Source organism: Ambystoma mexicanum, chromosome 9 (assembly GCF_040938575.1).
Source record: "Ambystoma mexicanum isolate Mex_15411 chromosome 9, UKY_AmexF1_1, whole genome shotgun sequence".
In the NCBI taxonomy this organism is placed as follows: Eukaryota; Metazoa; Chordata; class Amphibia; order Caudata; family Ambystomatidae; genus Ambystoma; species Ambystoma mexicanum.
Window position 1 is genome coordinate 275,148,003 of NC_090931.1, and position 22,663 is coordinate 275,170,665.

At 45.1% G+C, this 22,663-nt stretch overlaps 1 protein-coding gene across 9 annotated transcripts in view; it reads left to right on the forward strand.

Moving 5' to 3' along the window:
• The window catches only part of NF1 (neurofibromin 1), a 3,279,657-nt gene that overhangs the window by 1,910,886 nt on the left and 1,346,108 nt on the right, over positions 1–22,663 (forward strand). Inside the window, exon 33 of one of the 9 annotated variants that reach the window (XM_069614625.1) lies at positions 11,974–12,320. The exons of 7 other annotated variants lie outside the window; for them this stretch is intronic. In XM_069614625.1, coding sequence (XP_069470726.1) covers positions 11,974–11,995 — 22 coding nt within the window. In that variant the 3' untranslated portion in view covers positions 11,996–12,320. Of the gene's footprint in view, positions 1–609; positions 894–11,973; positions 12,321–22,663 lie in introns of those variants that run through there. One more of the 9 variants, XM_069614624.1, reaches the window with a different exon arrangement.

Consider the following 22,663-nt stretch of genomic DNA (forward strand, 5'->3'; position numbering starts at 1 on the left):
GCAGAATTTCTTTGCGATTGCAGCTTACGTTCCACAAGGCTTTGTGTCTGACTGGCAGTTGGCTAGTGTCACACGTTCTGGGGGAAAAAACTACAACTGAGGCTACAGGCGTCGTGCGTCCTACTTATCACATCGGATGACGTCGGACGTCGGAGGAGGTCCTCGACGACGGCGCATCGACGTCATCGACGCAGGACGCAGACGCCGAAAAAAGTTTCCGAAGCAGCACAGCTGTGGTAATTACATGTCATAGATATGGAATATGTCGTCGGACCATCCCATCGAAAGAACGTTACCAGGTAAGAAAGTAACTTGTTCAACTACAGATCCCAAAATTCCCCACTAAATACTGCATCAGGGGGGAGGCACACCGATGGGTAAAGAAAGGAAAAAAAGGAAAGGGAGAACCGGGTTTCCTTATGTTAAAACCGCCCGAACACAAACAAAGTACAGGGTTAGCCCACAGTGGACGGAGCAGGGAGGAGGTGGGGAATCTGAATCAGGTGTGTTAAAACCGTTGCTGAGAACACATGGGACTGATTACGGGGGAGGGGCCGGACAAGGGTTAAATGCAACTCCAAGAGACTCAGGAGGCGTCTTATTTTTCAGGAGCAGCGCGTGGCGAGAGACGCCGCACCTGAGTGGAGTGAGACCAGCCAAGATTACGAGTGGGCTTACTAGTAGTAAGCGGAAAGTTCACAGATTGACCCCGTACCCGGTCCAAGACTCAAGACCTTCCAGTGGAGAAAAAACGTCCACCTAAGAAGGATTCAGAGTGGTGAAGTGTGTACTATTGACATTTTGTTCATTTCGTTTTCATGGCCGGCGGACAGGTTGAAGGGTGAAAAACCTGTAATCGCCTGGCTGTTATCTTGGAACTAATTAAGGCCAGCAGCGGCAGTTGCAAGTAAAGTAAGGCAGAACGCCTGTGCCTATGAGGTGAAAAGAACCGTCATCAGTTGGCTGAATTTATTGATCTGTGACCAGTATTTGTTGTGCAATAAACCACTGTGAAAGGAAACCTTGTTTGTCTCCAGCTGACTACTTAACAGGCATACAAAGGGCAGAACAGGGAATGCAGCAGTGAACAAGTGCGCAGAAGGTGTGGTGCTTTACTGTACGACTTGCGCTCTATGTTCGTCTTGCAATGTATGTGTGCATTTGGAGGGGGCGGGGAAGAATAACAGCAAAAGAAAGTACAATGACGGTTGCAATTTACTGGGATTGGTGAAGACTTGGCAGTTTAACAGCATTTATTTTTACTGCCATCACAAAGGTCTGTGTAAGGTAGAGAGGAAGTGAGCAGTAGAATACATTGGTAAATATGCATACTCAGGAGCACGTTGTTAAATGTTAATCATAGTGCACATGTGATGTAAAGGTGTACTTGCATAATTTTGTCAAATTCCATGCTCCTATTGGGTAGTCGTGAAATTGCAGTGTACGCCGTATGGGATCGTTGCAAATGCAGACTACCTTTGGGGCACATGGACAGAGGAACTGCAGTGTAAATTCTGTATCTTTTTTTGCTAGACTTCTATACAATATCTGACCTTGGAGCTAAACCTGCTTACCCCTCAAGGCTATTTTACAATGAGGTTGTGTTCTGTTGAAGGAGAGGTATGTTAGGTTTCGATTTCTGGAGATGATGCAGGGAAAAAAAGAAGGAATCGGCCGGCAACGTGTTGTGATTTCAGTATGTATTTACGAAGTTTGGTAGTGTCATTACGGTGAAGGTAGTGCAATGTACAAGTTGAAGTGATAGTGCTGTACAAATGGTTCAGTGAATGCACAGATGGTAAAATGCATAAAATGTGCTTTTCCAGTGGGTACGGACCAGTTATATGTGCAGTATGTTTAACAGGCAACAGTGGGTGATGTCGGACTGTGTTCGCTGTTTTAGAAGATGTGGGTGGGTGGTCCATCGTATGCAGTTTGGTGTTGTGCTGCATGACCACCTTTGGGGCTACTGTTCAGGAAAGGAAAGCAGTTAGTGTGAACGTTTATCTAACATTCTAAGGCGGTTATGGGCTTTAAATGGTGTTTCCTTTGCACAATGAAAAAGGGAAACAGAAGTTTAAAAAGTTAAGCAGTAAGGCAGTGGTTGCAATATGGCTGGGGAGCTATGCTGTATGAGCTGCAGTGAAATATGGGTACGATACGTTTCTTGGAAATGGTGTTCATAAGAATGAAATTGACCTAATGGCCTACACGGTGCCAGTGGAAAGCAAGGAGCCAAATGTTGCAGCAGTTAAAAAAAGTTATGTAAGATGTATTGATGCATGCATGAAATTTCATTGTTAATTGTGCAGATTGTAGGGTAACTTACTATAAGGTTGCTTATTCAGTGTGTGCACTTATACTCTTAGGTGACCAGTGTATGTAGGACACAGGTTATGTATTTTGTGGAAGAAATAACAGCCAATGGCCCTCATTACGACCCAGGCGGTAAGGGGTTTACGCCGGCGTAAACTTCGCCGACCCTTACCGCCTGAGTACGAGTTCCCGTAGCGCCATGGTGATTTTAACGCCTGCTTTTTGCAGGCGTTAAAATCCATGGCGCTAAGGGACCTTGTTGTTAATTACGCCACCGTAATTTACGGTGGTAATTAACGCCTTCCCCACTCCCATTATGCCCTATGGGCAAAAATGGGAATGGGGAAGGGTAAATGGGGATTGGGGACTTACCGCCCCGCCAAGGTCGGAATGGGGCGGTAAGTCCGCCAACCACCATGGCGTAGTTGGCAACTTAGCGCCATGGACCATGGTGCTAATAGCACCATGGTTCTCCGCCAAGGTCGTAATGAGGGCCAATGTCAACTGTAGTGGCTAAGGGGTAGGTAGGTGGCTGTGTTGTGTGGGGTTAGTGGTATTTGGATAGATGTCTGGATGTATAGTTCTACAGTGCAGCGGCAATAGTGCAGTGTGTACAATGTTTAGTGTATGGCTGGAGGCCCTACAATGTACAGGGTGTAGTGAAGCGTGTAGGGCGTAGGCAAGAGCTACATAGTGTAATGTGGGTGTGCATTGTAAAAGGTGGTATTGGTATGTGTATGGCACAAATAAGTGCACTTATTGCACTGTGGATATTATGCAGAGGTATAATAGCAATAGTTGAAGACTTACTGTTTGGATTGAGGAAGGCTTGCACTGCGTTTTGTGTATGGAGTTTAAAATGATGTGGTACTGAGTGCTCCATTAGCTGTGGGAAAAGAGAACAGAATATGTTAGCGCAGGTATTTGTTAGTTTGCAGTCCACTACATAGTATACATTTCTTTATTTTGTGGACCCTTATAACTAGTACGTTGTAAGTACTATGCTTTGACCCAATGTACTGTGCAATCAGCGCAGTTCCTGTGCTTCTTTGCATAATCATTGGGTCTGTGGGGGAAAAAAATCCATCCTGGATTAACAAAAAAAACCTTCAACATTTTATTGCTACTATGGTGCACAATGACTGATAGTGATGTTTGAAGTGGTTAGAGCACTTTGTAAGGTGTACTCTTCAAGTAGGACGAAATGTAAGGGTGTACAATATATGGACTATATATGTTGGTAGGATGCGTGGGGTAGTATAGCAGGTAGTGATTTGTAAATGTTTTCCTGCTTCCTTTTTGTACCACTGTTTGTTTGTGTTTGGTTGCTGCTGGTGGTTTGCAAGTATTATGACATTGTTCTGTGCTAATGCAGAATTCTGACTGTAGTTACGTACCTGTTGGCGTACTGTAACTGCTCATAGTTTGGAGGTGTGTGACACTATGTTTGTAGCACAGTAGTTGTTGAAGGTTGAGGTGGTTAGTTGTGATGCTACAAATAACCTTGCCGTATTCAGGTTGCAGTTAGATACCAGGTGGGATATTCTAACTGTTTACAGTGTCCTGTTTGCAAAGGGTACGTAGAGAAGCTTGTGCATTCCTGCGGTTACTTCGACATCTATGTACACTTTGAAATGGTACTGTCCAATTACGGAGTAAAGTGGTGGTATGTCCATATGTGTTGGAGTTGTATGACTATTCGTGGAGAGCTGCTGACTCATTTTTGTAAGTGGTGATTTTAGAGGTTACAGAGGATAGTTTGGAACACTCATACTTAGCACTTTTCCTTGCACATATCAAGTGGAAAATACTGGTACTGTTTGTGTGACTGTAATCCTTGGGTGCATTGGGGATGAAATTGTCCAACACACACTGTAGTGAATTTTCGTCAATGCTTGCAGTGTGGTACATTGCTTTAGGTCGAGGGTGTGGAAGGAAAAAACATGTTTTGTCCACTTACAAAGGTACTGGTTGGTGCTGGGGAGTAAGGTATAGTATGTGTGTACATCAATGAGTACATTTTAGCCTGAAGAATATTAAGTAGGAATTCGCAAGATTTGCAGGTAGTCTGTGCTTTGGACTGATGGAAGTATCATTGCATTCCCACCATGACGATTGCTTTCTAATGAATGCAGTATAGTGGCCTCCATTGGCGGAGTCCCTGCTAGTGCAGAATTCTGATGGTAGTTACATACCTGTTGGCGTACTGTAACTGCTCATAGTTTCGAAGTGTTTGACGCTATGTTTGTATCACAGTAGTTGATGAAGGTTGAGTTGGGTAGTTGTGATGCTGCAAATAACATTGTCGTATTTAGGTTGCAGTTAGATACCAGGTGGCATACTCTAACTGTTTGCAGTGTCCTGTTCGTAAAGAGTACGTAGAGAAGCTTGTGCATTCCTGTGGTTACTTGGACATCTGTGTACATTTTGAAGTGGTACTGTCCAATTGGGGATTTACGTGTTAATACGTCCATATGTGTCAGAGTTGTTTGACTACTCTTGGAGAACTGGTGACTGATTTGCATAATCTTTGAATTTAGAGGTTACTGAGGATAGTTTTGAACCCTCATACTTAGCACTTTCCCTTCCACGTATCCAGTGGAAAATACTGGTACTGTGCTTTGTGTGCATGTACTGTTTGTGTGACTGTACTCCTTGGGTTCATGGGGGATAAAATTGTCCAACACACACTGTAGTGCCTTTCATCAATGTTTCTAGTATGGTATGTTGCTTTAGGTTAATAGTGTGGAAGGAGAAATATTTTTTGTCCACTTACGAAGGTAATAGTTGCTGCTGGAGAGTACGTATAGTAGGTTTGTACATAGAGTACATTTTGGCTTCAAGAATATTAAGTAGGCATTAGCACGATTTGCAGGTAGTCTGTCCTTTGGACTGATGGAAGTTTCATTGCATTCCCACCATGCTGATTGCTTTCTAATGTATGCAGTATAGTGGCCTCCATTGGTGGAGTCCCCTGTGTTGTAGATTATGGCTACAGTTGTGAAGGTTTTTTTTCCAAGTGATACCTGTCCGTGTGTGAAGGCAGTAAGTTTGCAGTTGTTTTGGTACCGTCGGCATTGTATCTTAAGATCATTAATATCACATATTGACTATGTGAGTCTATATGTAGCGTCAAATGAATATCAGAATTGCACGACGTACACCACATGCTATGGTTTGCATTTTGCACCCGTTGCTGAAATGGAATGGAGTCATAGTTAGGTATTGATACATACAAAATTTGTTAGGGACTTGCTCCTCAATGGCATGGTTGCAAAGAGTGCATGTACGTTTCCACGTGTAGGAAATGTGAAATATTTAATTTAAAAGTATGTATTTTCTTTCCAGTATTTGTAGTAAGTACATTAGGAATTCCTGTGAATCTTCTTGTCGGTTTAAAGTGAATTTCACCATTCCAGCACTGTAGTCCAATTCTTGCCTTATTCCTGAGACACTGTAAATGGTGTCATGATTAGTTACTGCATTTCTGTGTAGGACGAGCATTTGCAAACACAACTGGTCTGCGCTATTTAAATAAATGTTTTCAACCACTGTTGGTATTTGGAATAGAACATTGATTGTTACATTTGCATAGCAATTAACACCTGTTGTATTGGAAAATTTGAATGGTCCAGGTACTTTTGTGTCTGAGCCCTTTGATCGAAGGGTATGTGGTTTCTTTGCAGAGGGATTTCTTTTTGTGGGTGGAGTTGGGTCAGGTTTGTCTATTTTACTCCTTTTGGTCGTTGCTGTAGTATGACTTTCTTTCAATTTCTTTGATGGTAGTATGGCAAAATCATTTAGTACTTCTGATGGAATGAGCCTTCTTTTCAAACCTTTTGGTTTTTGAGGAATAGGGTATATTTTTAGATGGGGTGCGTACAGTGCACGTAGTTCGATTGTACTCTATGATGCAAGGAATTTCTGCACTGACTGCAGTTGCATCAACATTAACTAGATACAGTCCTTCCAGTGTACGTAGCCGTGACAGTGCTACGTAATTCATGCCTTCTTTGAAGACTGTGTGGCCAATATCAATCAATACTTCATCTAAGGTTAGACCTTGTGATTTATGAATAGTTACTGCATAAGCTAGTAAGAGAGAAAACTGTTCTCTGCGTACATACATGTCTTTGAAAAGAAGGAATCTCACAGTTGTGCATCCTATATTTTTGATTTCTGAAAGTTTATCAAACTTGATGTTTACAAACTGAATGCTGTTGTCCCGTGGGTATGTCTGGAAGCTAACACCTGTACCAAGTGCTCCATTAACTAAACCTTGCTCTCTGTCAATGTTACGCTTTAGCATAACTCTACAGTTGACACATAAAGTAACAATTTTCTCCGAACCAGCTGTGTTGGAGATGGACTTCTCCAAGGCTTGTAGTTGTGCCATGCCTTGTTGACACATAGGTATTGTCATACCGTGTACGTCCAGTTTGTCTGTGGCATGAATTTGCACTGGTGGTTGTTTTTACTTTTTGCAGCATTGTTGAATTAAATTGTGCACAGCTTGCTAGAATTGGCATTAATGCCATACAGATAACATTTTTCTGAGCTAATTGTTCCATGACATCTGTAGCACATGTGTTACGCCCGTACAGCTTATCGATGTGTCTACTATTGAGGTAGACTGCGCCTCCTTTGACAGTACACCTATCTGTATGTTTTTTTAAATATTGGCATAGGTGAGGTTTGCAGGCTGATGCATGTTTTGAGTTAGTTCTCTGTATTGGAAATGTTGTCAAAGATTTACATTCCCAATGCTTTCAAGACTTTTACGGCACTGTTTGTGTCATAAGGTTTTAAAGATGGGTTCACCTTTGACTCGTGTCAATTGAGGGACATCTCTGAAAACAATAACATGTTTTCCTCCAAAGAGTCCTTCGTAGTCAGTTTTGAGTACCTCTTGCAATCTGAGGTGAATCAAAGTCAACATTAGGTTGGAGACCATGCTCACCTCATCTAATAGCAGCATTTTCATTTGTTTCAAAACTCTGCGTAGCTCCATAGCAGATTCTGCTGTAAGTTTATAGTACTCTGATTTGTTTTGGTGTTCTACTGGAAGGAGTAGCAATCGGTGTAGAGTGACTCCACCTATGATGTAGGCAGCCAAACCTGTAGGGGCGGTTATAACCGCAGAAAGGTTGTTGTTTGTTAATTTTTGGAGGTATTTACTGATGATTTTTATTAAGAATGTTTTACCTGACCCAGCTTCTTCACTTACATACAGCAGTACTGGTTTGTAGTTGTCACAGGTGCAAGTTTTATTTTCGTGCTGTATACCATGTTCAGTGGTTTTACTTCTACAAAAATGGTACGCTGCTCATTGTTTAGTTGGGATTTAAGTACTTCCAACTCTTCTGTGGAGTGCTCGTACTGAAGCATAGTGGTGGTTAACTCCTGTCATGACTAATTCTGCCTCGTTTGCTATGAGTGGCTTTCCAAGTGGTTCTTGGCTGCCTGTTTGCAAAGGTTCTCTACTCTCAGAAGTGTCTACAGTTAGTTGTAGTTGAAGTTCTGCTTCTTGTTGGCGTTCCCTGTCCAATATGTTTTTGTACCGTGTAAAGTTATCATCTGTAATTGTACTTTCAGTGGCTTTGAAAGCATCTTCATATGAGGTGTAGGTGGCTAATAAATCTTCTTTTCTCCATGGTTTAAAAAGTTGCAGTAGAGCCATGTAGTACATTTCTTTGTGTTGAGGAGTTTTTAAGGTCAGCTTCATATGATTAATTATGCTGCATTTGGTACGTCTCACCAGGCTGCCTTCACAACTTTCCACTCTGTAATCTACCTTTTTCCTCGTTTGCTGTAATTTTGTTGTACAAGTAGTTTTGGGCTACCTGATGCAAGCACAAGGCATCTAATGTACTACTTCTGTTTGGGTAGTATGTGTCCAATAAGTTGTTCTTCAAAATGTCCTGGCTGTTGGGATTGCTTTTGGCTATTGTTTGTATGTCTTCGTACGATTTAATTACTCCTCTCTGGATGCAACAGGCCCAAGGCTTAGCCACACTATGCTGTGTGATTTCCCATATAAGGCTGTGCCGGTTAAGCAGTGAGCGGCTTCGTAGCTGCCACATTCTCTATGGGACAGCATTTTAATGCCAAAGCTGTACAAAATTTGTGCCAGTGTTTTGTCAGAGGATATGTCATCCCAGAGGTCTTTCAGCTCTGTTTTGTCTGCTTTGGTTTAGTAGGCAGTGACATATTGTGCAACAGCAGTGGAACTGTCTGCAATGTACTGTACATCAACATTGGCATTCCATAAGAGGATGATAATTGCATTGTAATCATTGATGTACTTTGATGCTTCGCTCCTTTTTATGCAGTATGAGATTTTCCTTTCACACTGTTTCAAACCAAAGACATGAAGCGGTTTACTTGGCCTGTTGTTGAAACTGGTCTAGAGAAACCAAAGTGACATTTGGTGTAGTATTTGCCTCTGTTCTTATATTTGTGTCGACAATACTTGCCACACTTGTCTTTGGAATTGCAAAATGTGTGCTCATAGGTCACTATGGGTACTTTCCGAAGGGATTTCGCAAGTGACATATTTGTGAATGAACTGCAAAACCGTTTCTTCACCAAATTTTGGAGCATTTTTAATCCACAAAAGCATGTGGATGTGTGGGGCTCGTCTGGTTTGATATTCTTTTCTCCAAAAGAAGTGTTCCACTTCTCTGAGGGGAGGAGGTGTTTTATTGCAAATGAAGTGCATCATGGCAAGGAAGCGTTGATAAAAGTAGCGCGAAACATTTACTGGATCGAGAGACTACAGCTCTCCTGGTGTTCATGTCTATACCCGTTTTTTTTTGGTTTGCTATGCGTAGGAAAGTGTGCAAGTCTTCCCATGCATACTCGGCACAACTTAGTGACAAACCATGTGGGAGGGCAAAGGTTGCATAGCATACACCGTACATTTGCGTGCCGTCGAAATCAGTACTCTTTTGTACCACGCATGTTTGCCAAGAGATTTGTAACACTTGACTGTAAAACTTCGTCCTTCTCTTGCACCTTTTGAAGTAGTTGTGTAGCAGACCTGTTTTGGAAATAAGAAGCTGTTTTTAATGTGTGGGCAACTCCATAATATAGCGTTGCTAGTTCACTACCACTCACCACGAAAAGAGGTCGCCGTAAACCGGTCGCACCAGACGCTATCGGGCCGTTACGACAGCTGCCTCCAATCATCAAACAAAGTACTCGCCTGTCTAGGTACCCGCGAATTGACGCAATTTGCACGAATACTACAGGCACTCCTCCGTCTTCTTCCACCTTTATTCATATGTCGCATGAACCACTTCTCACTCCCCCACCCGTTCCCTCCCTTCTTGCCGCCAACACATCGCACAGTACGTTGTCCAGACCATTCCGCCGCCGCACTGTCCTCCGATACACTATAGTGGCGTTTCTCAAAAAATGTTGAAGCCAATGACACGTCTGTCCGCGGACCTAGAAAGGACTAATGTTTTGGAACGTGCATTTCAGTCCTTTGCAACAGAAGTACTGGTCCGATTTCCACCAAACACACAAGCACGCTTTCTGACCCAAGCCCCGGCTCCTGCCGCAAATTTGATGCAAATCCATCCAGCCATTCGGCCTGTAGCCGTGCGCAAAGTTTTTCCCCATTCAGTCCATGGAGGAAAAAAAATGTTGTGTCCCCCCATAACTTTTCCCCCCGCACAAAAAAAGTGCTCTTCCTATGAGTTTAGCAACTTAATCATATACACCAACAAAAAACATTGTTAAAGGGACGTTATGGTTACAGGTAAAACCTAAAAAACCCAGACATTCCTAAGTTATGGTAAACTAAGCAACCATAACTCGCATGCACTGCAAGGACGAACACCCATGACATCAAAGATGCCATCACAAATCTCATTCATGACATCACTGATGACCTCACATGTGTGCTCTTTTTTGTTCACTGATATAAGTAGGCCAGGTGATTTTCTTCAGTAAGAGTTGAAAAGGTTCTGTCTTTGTGTACGGCACCCTTCTGATATGTTGTTCCACTACTTCACTTAGGGTACACTCATATGATGTGATACATATAGGGGAAGAAGAAAGCATAAAACACAGCAAGCATTTTTGTGCATGAAGGTAATCAGTTATGTTATGAACGGTTTCTGGTAATAGTGGTCCTTTTTTGCTTACTTTAAATGTCCCTGTATATGCTCATATTGGTATGCATTGTGGTGTGGTGTCTGTTTTCTGTACAGTAGTGCAATTGTGTAGTTAAGAGAATGGTAGCTACTTCTTACATGTTTCACGGTACCCAAAACTGTAAAACGAAAGCATTCATGATGTCACTATGTGACATGGGAACATTTTCAATATTACACTTCAACAGGGCACGGTGCAGAGAATGGCTCAGTTTCCACATGAGTTGGTTCATGTATTGCAAAGAAGTGTGTTATACAATAGTGTGTCCAACTATGCATTGGTCAATGAACTACTTCTCTCTTGGTAGTTCTTCCAATGATGTTTGATAGTTTTTTACCACCATAACAATCGCTTGTGGAGGCTTTTCATGAAAACTAAATACACATGTGATGTCATCAGTGATGTCATGAATGAGATTTGTGATGGCATCTTTGATGTCATGGGTGTTAGTCCTTGCAGTGTACACTGGTGGTGCGAGTTATGGTTGCTTAGCTTAAAAACGTAACATCCGAATTTCTGGGGTTTTTAGGTTTTACCTGTAACCATAACGTCCCCGTAGGTTTTTTAGAAGTGCAAGTTAACCATAACATCCCTTTTAAAAATGTCTTTTCTTAGTGAATTTCATAGGTTTTTAGTAGGGCACTTTAACCATAACGTTCGTATATTATAGTTTTTTTGTAATAGGGTTTCAGTTGCACAAGTGAACCATAGCGTCCCTGTTATAATGTGTCTGTCAGTGAATTGCATTAGTTTTTTACATGATACGCTTAGTTTGTAAAGATGTACTGTACAACATACTGAAGCCGGTGACTGTATAGTAATAGGAACAAAGGTTGGGAACACAGCGTCCGTTTGTGGAGATCGGGTGGAGTCCAATGTGCCCAGAAAGGGGGGGGGGTGGTCCTAAAAATTATCAAAAAATATATACAGGAAAGGAAGGGAAAATGCCATAGCTGTACAAAATCTGTACCTTCGCAACAAAGTGCACAAAGGCGTAGGGTATGCAGCACAATGGAAAGCACCAACAAGACAAGTAACGTTTGCCTTCATCAATGTTACTGCACACCTGCTTCACAAAAAAAAACTAAGAACAAAGAGGCAGAGAAGCAAACGACAACTACCGAGAACAGAGCGCCAAAGCAATGTGGTATGTACACAAAAGTTAATGTTGTAATTGCACAGGTCCGTTAGTGTACAATAGTAGGAAAGCATGATGTGTGTGCGCAGCAATGGCTTCCACCTTAGAATGGCTCGAGGAGAATTTTCTGCATGAAGAAATGAGTGATGATGGGCCCATTGTTACCCACCGAACTGTGAAAAGGGAAAGAATTATTTCAAGGGCAAGCACCCTGGAATGGCTGGAGGAGAATTTCCCGCATAACCAAATGAGTAAGCATATTAACCCCATAGGTAGGGAATGTGGTAGCAAAATGAACACAATCACAATGTAATACTTCATGTGAATGAACCACATTTGTCGTCTTTTAACAGAACATATCGGAATGCAAAGTAGTCCACCAGAAGCAGCACCTTTTGCACAAGAACATACGGCCACCGAAACCGAAGTGAATGCTGGGCATATACAAGTTCACCCCCCTGGGCACCAAAATCGATCAGTTGCTCCTCCAATTTGCTGCCTTGAGAAAGTTTGTAGAAGAACATATAATGGGGAAAATAAGGTATCACTGCCAAACGTGCACATGCCCGCCTTCTCCATTTCCCAGCCGCCGTTCCCCACAAATTTAATGTCATGAAAGACGCTTTGATGAGACCTCAATCCCTTCTTCCCCTCACCAGCAGCTTGGTGAAATGGGCAAACCCCCAAAATCTGTATCTTTTTCTTGTCCCCCTTCCACTTTGGAACAGTCGCTATGAATGTGTGCTAATAAAGAATGATATGTTAATTTGTACTAATTGTGTATGTCCCTTTTTTTCGTTTAACATGGCCATTGTAACTGTGAAGGGCACAGCACTAGTGGGGAACTTTCCAAGTAAGAAAAATGGAGGAGGCGTGCATGCAACCGCCTGTAAACAGTTGCATGAGCGTCCGTTTATCTGTGGCACAACTGCGCACATGCGTATATCGTCTTGTGATGCCTGGTAACACTATCCCTAGTTAACATATGCAAATAAACGTGTGATGTTGTAGTAGCTGGAAGCATGCACCCACATCCTGAGAGTATTTTTGCACCTAAACAATCCACCCTCTGTATCGTGCTCACAGCAAGCGTAGGTAGAAATGTCCAATGTGCATGTGCCATATGTTTAACCCCTTAAGTGCCAAGGACGAGGTATCTCTTCCTTGGGATTACCTCCCTGTTGCCAAGGACGAGATACCTTGAAAGAGAAAACGTTAGAAAGTATTGTATGGCGATTTACCAAAATCACCAAAAAAGCGAGCTGGCAAAATATGAGAATGTAAAGAAAACAATTACATACAATGAAACACACACTACTGCTAAGAGAGCACATACAAATGGTAAGGTAGTCACGAGCAAGCATTCTAAAAAAGTTATTTTACAAAATAAATTCCACCAGAGTCCTTCAGAACATTACTAGTAGAGGGCAGAAATCACGCTCAACTCTCAAAACCTACCGCAGAAAAGGCATCCTAGAAGCTCTTGTAGAGAGTGCTATAAGCATGAAGCGGAAATTGTTTATGGTAGTTTTGAAGAGAATGAAACTACTAACCGGATTAATTAGTACATTGTAAGCACAACTTCGAAACAAATGCAACGTGAGCATAGATGCCTTTGGCCACATCTTTACAGGTGAGTGGAGTCACACCACCAACACAGAGCCATACTTCAATGAAAAAACATACAGACAACAACAAACTAACCAAATTGCCTTACATTGGAGTGGAAGAGGGTATGAAAAGATACACAATACCATAATAGAAGAGGAAACACTGCTTTCAGAAATATCCCCATCAAACTTAGATGTCACTCTCCAATTCAACAAACCAACACGTCTCACCTACAAATGGCTTTGCACATGAACGTGCAACGTTCGCCAAAGCCTAATAAAAAATGTGCAGCAATACCTCAATCAATATGTCAAAGGCAACGACAAAAGAAGAAAGAAAATACTGCAAACTATGGACTCCTGTCCAGTACGCAACTACACTGGAACACAAGGCCATTCCTTAGCCTGTATTTCTGGACCAACTTGCAAAAGCACCTTCCACCGTATTAAAATGCTAGCAACCCACCATTCAACAGTCAGAAATCTAGTGTACAAACTGTGCTATGCAAAAACGCCAGCATTAGCACTCCAACATGTAAATTATATTCTCCTGCACAGTACAGCCAAACAAGTGCTCGATGAAATCCAGCACATCCAAAGTAAATACTGTGGAACTGAAGAGCAGTTACACACCAACATTTTCAGACAACAGTACTGACAACAGTGCAGCTGTCAACCTTTTATATCACAGATACAGAAAAGAAATACAAAAGTTCAAAAGCACTTCCGCTGAAATGCCAAACCAAGCATGTGTGTGTTGTTGTAGAACTTTCTATAAAACAGTGCACCAAAACTGTAGATATAATGCAGAAAATAGAAGGCAATGAAGAATCCCAGTGGTTTCAATTAGAGCTCTACCTTCTAGCAGAAAACAAGTACGACATTACCAACACCTCCATACTGTGCACATACTGCACTGCAAAACTTGACAATAACCAAAGGCCTTCACAGGCAATTATTAATAATTTGGACCATTTCCACTGCCAAACGCACTGCAGCAGCTTAATTTGTATGAGAGCATTATAATACAAACAGTGCACCCATTTAAAGCAATAATAAGTCTTCAACCAAAAACTGCAAAATTACCTCCCAACGAATTACTGAAAGGCCTTTGTGGTAAAGTGTTCTATTTACCGTTGGATCTCAAAGAAAATGTAGACACTCTACGAGTGCAGAAGCCAATTGCACACATCTTTGATTATCCTGGTGAATGGTGTACCTACAAAAGAAACACATTTGGCAACACCTAGTGGACTTAACCAAAGTTAGAGAGGCATTGCAGTACCTTAATGAAAACAATGAATACTACAAAGAACTAAACGTTCAAGAAAACCTGAGAGACACAACCAAAACAATTCAGGACTCCTCAACAAGTGGCCAATTTCAGCATCTAAATCCTAGTAAAGCCTCCAGTATTTTAGACCAGAATACAATTCACCCACTGTACTCCAAAGACGCCACAGATGATGCACTAGAAACATATCAAATGTGGCAAGCCAAAGGAGCGCCTATCAGTATATGGGAAAAAAGTGTGGAAGCACAAGCCTTTCCTCTACTGTTCCCCACTAAAAAGGTGTACGATATGATGAAATAAGCACACAAATAACAGCATTAGAATACTGTTGTTTACGAATGTATTCTGAAGACCCTAGATTTAGACAGTATGTAGAATACATATTCCACCTGCTCTTTGATAGTGAACTAGCAACGCTATATTATGGAGGGGATTGAATTGTACATGACATGGGTTGGGTTCGAGGGCGGGTGGCTGTGCTCTGCGGATGGAATGCGGTAGTTGGGCACATGGTGGCATCTATGGGTGAATGAAGTAGTGGTGGGGTCTGTGGAAGGATTGTGTGCAGATGGGTTGGAGTAGGGCCAGTGTTGTGAACAGAATGTGGGTAGGTTGGCAGTGACACAATAATTTGTGAATGGAAGTGGGTACGCCCGTAGTATGTGAATGAAAGTGCACAGGGGTGCAGGAGAGAGGGTTTTCTGTGTACATTATGGTAACTTTTGCAATTGGTTGTTGCATAGCTCCATGGCGGTGTGCAGGTTGGGTAGGAGTGCGGGTAGCAGTGGTGTGTATGTGGATTGTCGTAGTTGGTTATATGGTGAAACACAGGGTAGCATTACGTTGACGTGGGTGTGTTCAAGGCCTAGATTATTGGGTGCATGGGGAAGGCCGTAGGCCATGCAAACAAGAGCCTAGGACTTGAGGACACCCACGGCAGTAATGCATTTTTGACTTTGCATCAGTTAGAGGGTGGTGACCTGTCAGGAATGGTTGTGGAACACATTTCAGACACCATAGAGCAGCAGAAGTGAGCTGCCATGCGTGTATATTTGGTTTCGCAGGTGAGGTCACTGTTGGAACATGTTAAATTGTTTGATGTGTGGTTGGAGATGGTGCAGTGAAAAGTTATGCTGTGTGGGCACTGTGTGCAGTGTTTGCATACCGTCAGTATGGAAGAGGGTATGGTTGAAGTGCAGCTTATATGTGCTTGGTTACTACGCTGTGTACAGATTTGTTGAAGTAGGCCCAATGTTCTGAATGTGTTGTGGTTAGTTTGGCAGTGCCACACTACTTTGTGAATGGTTGTAGGTAGGGGTGCTGGAGGTGGTGATATGTTTATGGATTCTGCTAAATGCAACCTATTTTTCGTGAAGGGGTGTTTTATGGTGTGGGGGAGTTGGGGTGAAGTGCAGCTACCTACGTATGTTACGTTTGTGCATAATGGTAGCTGCCCATATGGGCGCATGCACGGATCCACAGTGTTGTGTTGGGTGTGGACAAGGGTGGACTGTTGTGTGCCTGGCCAAAGGTGTGCTGGGTGCACCTCAGGATGTTTGTGGATGCTGAAATAGTGCATCCTTTAGCAGATGTTTCTGGTGGAGGGCCTTTGGAAGCAATGGGACCGTGCAGTGAGAGTGTTGAATGGTAAACATGGAGTGGTGTGACATGGTGATATTACGTAGTCGTGGGTGTGTTCAAGGTCTAGACTATTGGGTGCATGGCCGAAGGCCGTAGGCCATGCACTCAAGAGCCTAGGACTTGAGGACACCCATAACAGTAATGCATTTTTGACTTTGCATCAGTTAAAGGGTTGTGGCCTGTAAGGAATGGTTGTGGAGCACATTTCAGACGCCATAGAGCAGCAGAAGTGAGCTGCCATGTGTGTATGTTTGGTTTCGCAGGTGAGGTCACTGTTACAACATGGTAAACTTTTTGATGTGTGGTTGGAGATGATGCAGTGAAAAGTTATGCAGTGTGGGCACAGTTTGCATAATGTTAGTATGGAAGAGGGTATGGTGGAAGTGCAGCTTATATGTGCTTGGTTACTATGCTGTGTGCAGATTTGGTGAAGTAGGCCCAATGTTGTGAAAATGTTTCCAGGGGACTGGGTCCTCCGACGTATTCCATATCTGACAGTAATCACCAAAGCTGTGCTGCTTTGGAAAATCTTTCGGTGTCTGCGTCCTGCGTCGATGACGTAGATACGCTGCCTCGAGGGCCTCCGTCGAGCCGACGTCACCGGATGTTATAAGTATGACGCCTGACACCCGTAGCCTCAGTTCCGTTTTTTCCACGAACGTGTTCGCTTCGGAGATCTCAGCAATCCTCGGTTCTTCGGAGTTCTGTTCTTTCGGTTCCTCGAACCTGTTCGTTTGTGAAGATTCATGATTTCTTCTTCTACCCCATGGCCGTGTTTTAAGACGTGTCGGGGCTGCGGGTCCAAGATGTCGTTGACGGACTTGCACAAAGCCTGCCTCTGGTGCCTCGGTGAGGCCCACGACACGGATGATTGTATAGACTGCCAGTAGCTTACGTCGAAGGCCTTGCGAGAGCGTAAGAAGCAGCTTTCTGTAGGTAAGGTGGCCAAGCCCCGGACGTCGAAATCCACCGGGCTCTCGACTGACGATTCAAGGGGCGACTCTCTGCATCGTCGGCGTAGGTCCGGGGGGGGTCTCGGTCCCGGAGTGGGTCCCGCCATTCCTCTGCCTCTTCGAGGCACTATCGGAAGCGCCGTCACCGGTCGCCTTCCTCGTCCGAGGACTCCCCCCCCCCCCCCCGTCGGCAGGTGGCTTGTCCCGCACGCCTTCGGGCTCAAGCGGTCGTCGCGATCACCGGGCGCCTTCGAGGTCCCGTTCGGACAAGGCTAGACATGCCCGTTCCAGGTCCCGGTCCACGACGCCCTCGAGACCGTCGGAGCCTGTGAAGTCTTTGAAGAAGACATCGGTGCCGAGGTCGTCGAGGGACTCTCTCTAAACTCCACCTCCGAGGAAGCCGTCGATGCCATCGGCACCCAGGCTGTCGAGGGGGACGCTCGGGGCTCCGCCCTCGAGGACTGTGTCGAAGCCATCGGCGCCACGCTCGAAGTCGACGTCGATTCCATCGACGCGCTTGACGCCTTTCGAGGCTGTTTTGTCTGAGGTGCCCCGTGTCATAGTGGAACCCCCTAGAAAGGCTCTGGCCAAGGCTAAAAATGTCTTTGTCCCTTTTTCTGTGCCCTCATTCCAGCATCTGGATTATATTTCTGAGGTAGATGAAGGATCTGAGGAAGGGTTGGTTCCTGATGAGGTACCAGACGAGATTTTCTCTGGTCATAGCCAGATTGAAGACCTGCGTCAGTCGTTGCACGCCAGTGGTCTGCACACCTCTCCGGAGGTGGAGTTCTGTAGGCCTGAGCCTGGCACCCAAGCCGAGTCCTCGTACCAGTGCCTTATGTCAAGGGTAACAGAATACTTGGGGTAGTCTGCGCCACCAGTGGAATTTCTGCAGGATGACCTGACAGATATCCTTGACCAAGGTCCACCAACTGACCCGGTACTGCCATTCCATATGGCCTTGCAAAGAAGGGTGGCAGCCACTTGGACTGCTCCGGAGAGTCTCCCGGCAGTGAGAAAGTCTTTGCTGCAAAAATACCGCCCAGCCAGTAGAGACCCCTGCTACTTGTCCACACACCGCACTCCAGAGAGTTTGGTGGTGCAGGCGGCTATGGCCCCAGCAAAGCAGATGTACCCTACCATCCCTCTTGATGGGGACGACAAGCGTTTTGATGACTGGGCGAAGCAAGTGTTTCCTCAGGTGGTATAGCTTTACAGGCAGCCAACTCTGTGTGTGCCTTGTCACGTTTCACGCACACTCTGTGGAACTGTATTTCGTTGGCGGCTGATCATATTCCCGAAGGGGAGGAACGGGATGGTTTTCTTGCTATGGTGCAGGATGTCAAGGATGCCATGTGTGAGTCCGTTCAGTCGGGTCTGGACATGGCAGATTGTGTCAGCCGGTCCATGGCGGCGAGCACCGTAATACGCAGGTTTGCGTGGTTGCGGAAGTCTGCTACAAAATATGTTTCCCACTAACCCACCTCCTACATGAATCGTAAAAAGCAGGCACCAAAGCCACCACTGAATGTATCTTACCAACCTAAAGTCTGTTCCCAAAAGGTCAGTGTGTGCACAGCTGTGGTTCTTTGTACGCTGCACTATTGTCACAGCCTCTTTTTAAATCTGCCAACTTCCACTCTCCACCCTCAGCAACTCATCCATAAGAGGATTGCGCAACTTGTCCTTGACATGAACGTCAGGAATCATATCTCTGCTGGACTAAAATATCTGCAATAGCTCCCAGTGGCTGCGAAGAATAAAATAAATGTCCTGTGCATTATGCAGAAGGCCTTCTCGTCTCTGGGACCTCAATACCTTGCACTCTGACTTCCTAAATATCTGCTTGCTCCAGCTCTTCCCTCGTCTACCTCCAACCCCCTCAAGGTCAGTTGCGTTTGCACGCAACCAGTTGGTGGTAGATGTTTCTTCTGCTGGAGCCTCCCTCTGGAACAGGCTCTCTGCCTCCCTGGAACTTGAGTAGAACCATTTTAGGGCCTGAAAGCACCTCAAAACCTTTCCATGTGCTGCTTCTTTTTCCCCTCCTCTCCCCGGCTCACTTCCTGCCTAAAAATGATTATGCAGTGGTGTCCTACCCACCCTATAATCTGTGCCCCAGGCCACCTCCCTCCCAACATTTCCACCCCTGCACTGGCTTTCTGCCAACCCTTGCATTTGGGGACTTTTCCGCAAACTTAAGTCCACCCACCTGTCATGGCCATGGGCCCAGAACCCCAGAGCCCACACCATCAGGTCACAAGATCTAGGGGCAACGCAACCTTTTATTGTCCCTTGGGGACAAAACGACTTGGAGAGCCCAGCTTTATTGTGTGCAGGTACTTGGTTTCCCCTGCAGGGTCCCCCATGTGCATTGGGTCGGGCGTGGCTGCTGGGAGTGGCAGAATGTATGTGCAAGCATCCTTTTAGGAGCGGCAGGGTGGGGCCGATCAGTCAGGGCTATGGGTGTGGCCAGAGCAGGCTATATAAGATTGCTTTGCCTCCCAGCACGCGCTTCGCGTTATTCTGCTATTGCAGCGTAACGCTCACCGCCACCTAAGCACATCTTACCTGCTTTCAGCTACCAGCCAGAGCGCATCTTACCTTGTCTCCAGCTACCAGCCGCAGCACTTACCTTGCAATCTGCTTCCTTCGGCACGCATTATTGTGAACTCTGGCATTTATCTTCCATCTCCAGGCCTCCGGATAGCAGCGCTCCAGCCCAACGTCGTGACAGATGGTGCCTGCAAGGGAAAAAGACAAAGATAAGGTTAGAAACCGCTAAGACATTTAGTTTAAGGTCGCGCTTAGACAAATCCTCGCGCTTCACCTAAAACCAACACTCGCCATCTGTTGGAACATCATGGACGCTATTCTCTTCCCATTTGGCCTCGCTTCTTGCACCGCAACTACCGCTGGGCCGCATATCACCTATTGGGAGAAAGCGGAGGAAAGACATTAAAACGATACGGACAATAATCAAGCATCAACACTACAATATTTTAAAGGGCAAGAGACATTTACCTTTAGGAGTGGTCCAGCCACCGCCAGTCTGGGCTGCCACGCACATGGATCAGTGAAGGAACTCAGTCCATTCAATGCGCTCCTGCTGTCAGAAGCAGGACGGAGAGCTCGCCATCATCAATCAACAGGTGAGGCTATATGGGTCGGCACATGCTCACCATATTCTGGAAGAAGGGTTTGAGAGAGACAGCAGTCATATAGTAGCCTTCTCACAATCTCTCATATCCTCGCAGGGGCAGTGCTAACAGCCAGCACAGTCCGCAGCACACGAGCAGGAGAAGAAGCCTGACAAGGGGAATTCACTTCCAGGGAGGGCTGTGACCGTGCCCCAACGTCCCCGCAGAGACTAGGTGAGCCTAACGGACAACCACTTCATGTGTCCGCTTATCCTTCCACTTGCCAGCACCGGCCGTAGTTGCACATGTTGCTATTTTTTGTTGTTCCCAAGTACTCCACTTTGCCCTCCCCCTTCCCATTCACTTGCACCCTCAGTGTCACCTGGCCTAGTGGGATCAATGTCTCTGTGTGGCCTCTGTTCCGCCTCCCTTTCCTCGTCACGCCTTCACACACTTGTGTGTAGGCGCCGTACAAATGCCACAGAATATCATATCCTATTATACCACACTGCATTCAGAACAAAAGGATGCCTGCCACGTACCTTGTAGACTGCACAACATGGTCTTCCCACTGTAATGACTACAAACATAGGAAAATGTATCCCACAAAAGCAGCACAGAATGTATGTTGACCAAGTGTGTGCAGTACATGCATACAAAAAGGATGCCTGCCCCTTACCTTGCACACTTTCACTATACCCTCCTACGTTTCTCAGTAAAAACATACCTTCTGCCACAGTGCTTGTGTACACACTACAACCAGCAACCACATTGCGCAATGGCTTAGCCTCCACAGTGCCAATGCCATAGCTGCCATCCTAAAAAGAGCTGGATGTGGCACGACTAATCCAAAAAGAACTGCGGAATCCACAGAGTTACAGTGCTAGGAGGGGAACGGTCTTGGGGTTATCGGAGGAATGTAAAACAGGGTAGGGGATTGTGTCTTTAGTACTCTCTAAAAACACGTATGTGTTTTGGTTATTTTGTTGGGGTGTTTGTCGTGTTTTTGTTATGTACGTGCGTGCACACATTATTGTGTTTTCTCTTTTGCTGACTGTCTTTGCTTCTCCTACTGATATTTCTCTCGAGTGAAGATGGACGCTACTCTTGCATTTCTACAGGATTCTCTGCATCGCTTCGTGCAGAGTGGCAAACAAACACCATTGCCAATGGTGGTCAAAAAACATACCATTTCCTTTGAACCACTGGAAATGTTGTTGGTTATTAATGCTTTCATAGTCCATGCAGAACATACCAACACGGCACAAAGTCACACATGCTTCTGTGTATCCAACATCTCCTGACCTCTGGCTGTGGACAAATTACACCGGCATGGTTCCATGCTCCTCGTGGTGTTATCAATGAGAAAATCACCTTCACTGTGGGAAACATCTGCATCACTGCTGTCATCAACTTCTTTAGGTGCGCAAGTAAACGTGAGCACGACATGAGTGCTCCAAAATGTACGAGCACCACATCGACAGTCCCGACATAGGCCACATATTTGCAAAGGAAATCCATGCACCCGAAACCCCACTCATACACTGTGCCCCAAAAAGCCTGCACTCCTTCTAACTGAAAGTCAGTATCAAAGCCTCTTTCCACGGCATACCTGTGCAGATCACGCACAAAGGTATCGCCCACTATCGGAACTCGGTGTCTATCCATCTCTGCCAACATCACTGCATCGAAGTTTGGGTAAATAAGTCACCGTCCCTTCCTGTGAACCACACCCTCCACACCTCATTGGAGAATCCCCACAGTTCCATTTCCGAAGGCTCCATGCTCAGAAAGGCAGGAGGTGGCACATGCGCTTTCCCACCTGCAGCGCGGGCCACGCCCTAGTAATGCACACAATACTTCTTCCCTTTGCACTGGCATTTTTCCAACACTCCCTCTTTGGCTACTGGGAAATTTTCACACACGCTTGCACCAACCACATACTCTCTACATTGCACACTATCATTTGTGTACCCCACTCCATATTTACCGCTAGACACTCTGAGTGCACGGTGCCTTTGCTTCCAAAGCCCCTCCACCAGAAACTTCTGCTAAAGTATGCACAATTTCACCATTGTAACGCTCACCTGATTCTCGCAGAGGCGCCGGTCTTGACTGGGCGACTACCGTATCTTCAAAGGTGATGTGTAGCACCCGGTTGGCTCTTTAGGCTGGACCTCTGTGCACTGTATGCCTGACATGTAGAGTAAGATGTCTGCAGATAGAAAATATGGGGTTAATGAACTGGGGTTATTGGGGTGTCCCTATCTCTTTCCTCTTCTCCTCTCCTGTAGACCCCCAAAGGTTAACGCTCTCACCTTAGGTAAGTGAATGCCGAGCTCTCCATCTGCCTCGGGGCAGGGTGCTGTAACCAGTTTCTTCACTGGATAGGTAGCGCAGGCCTCTTG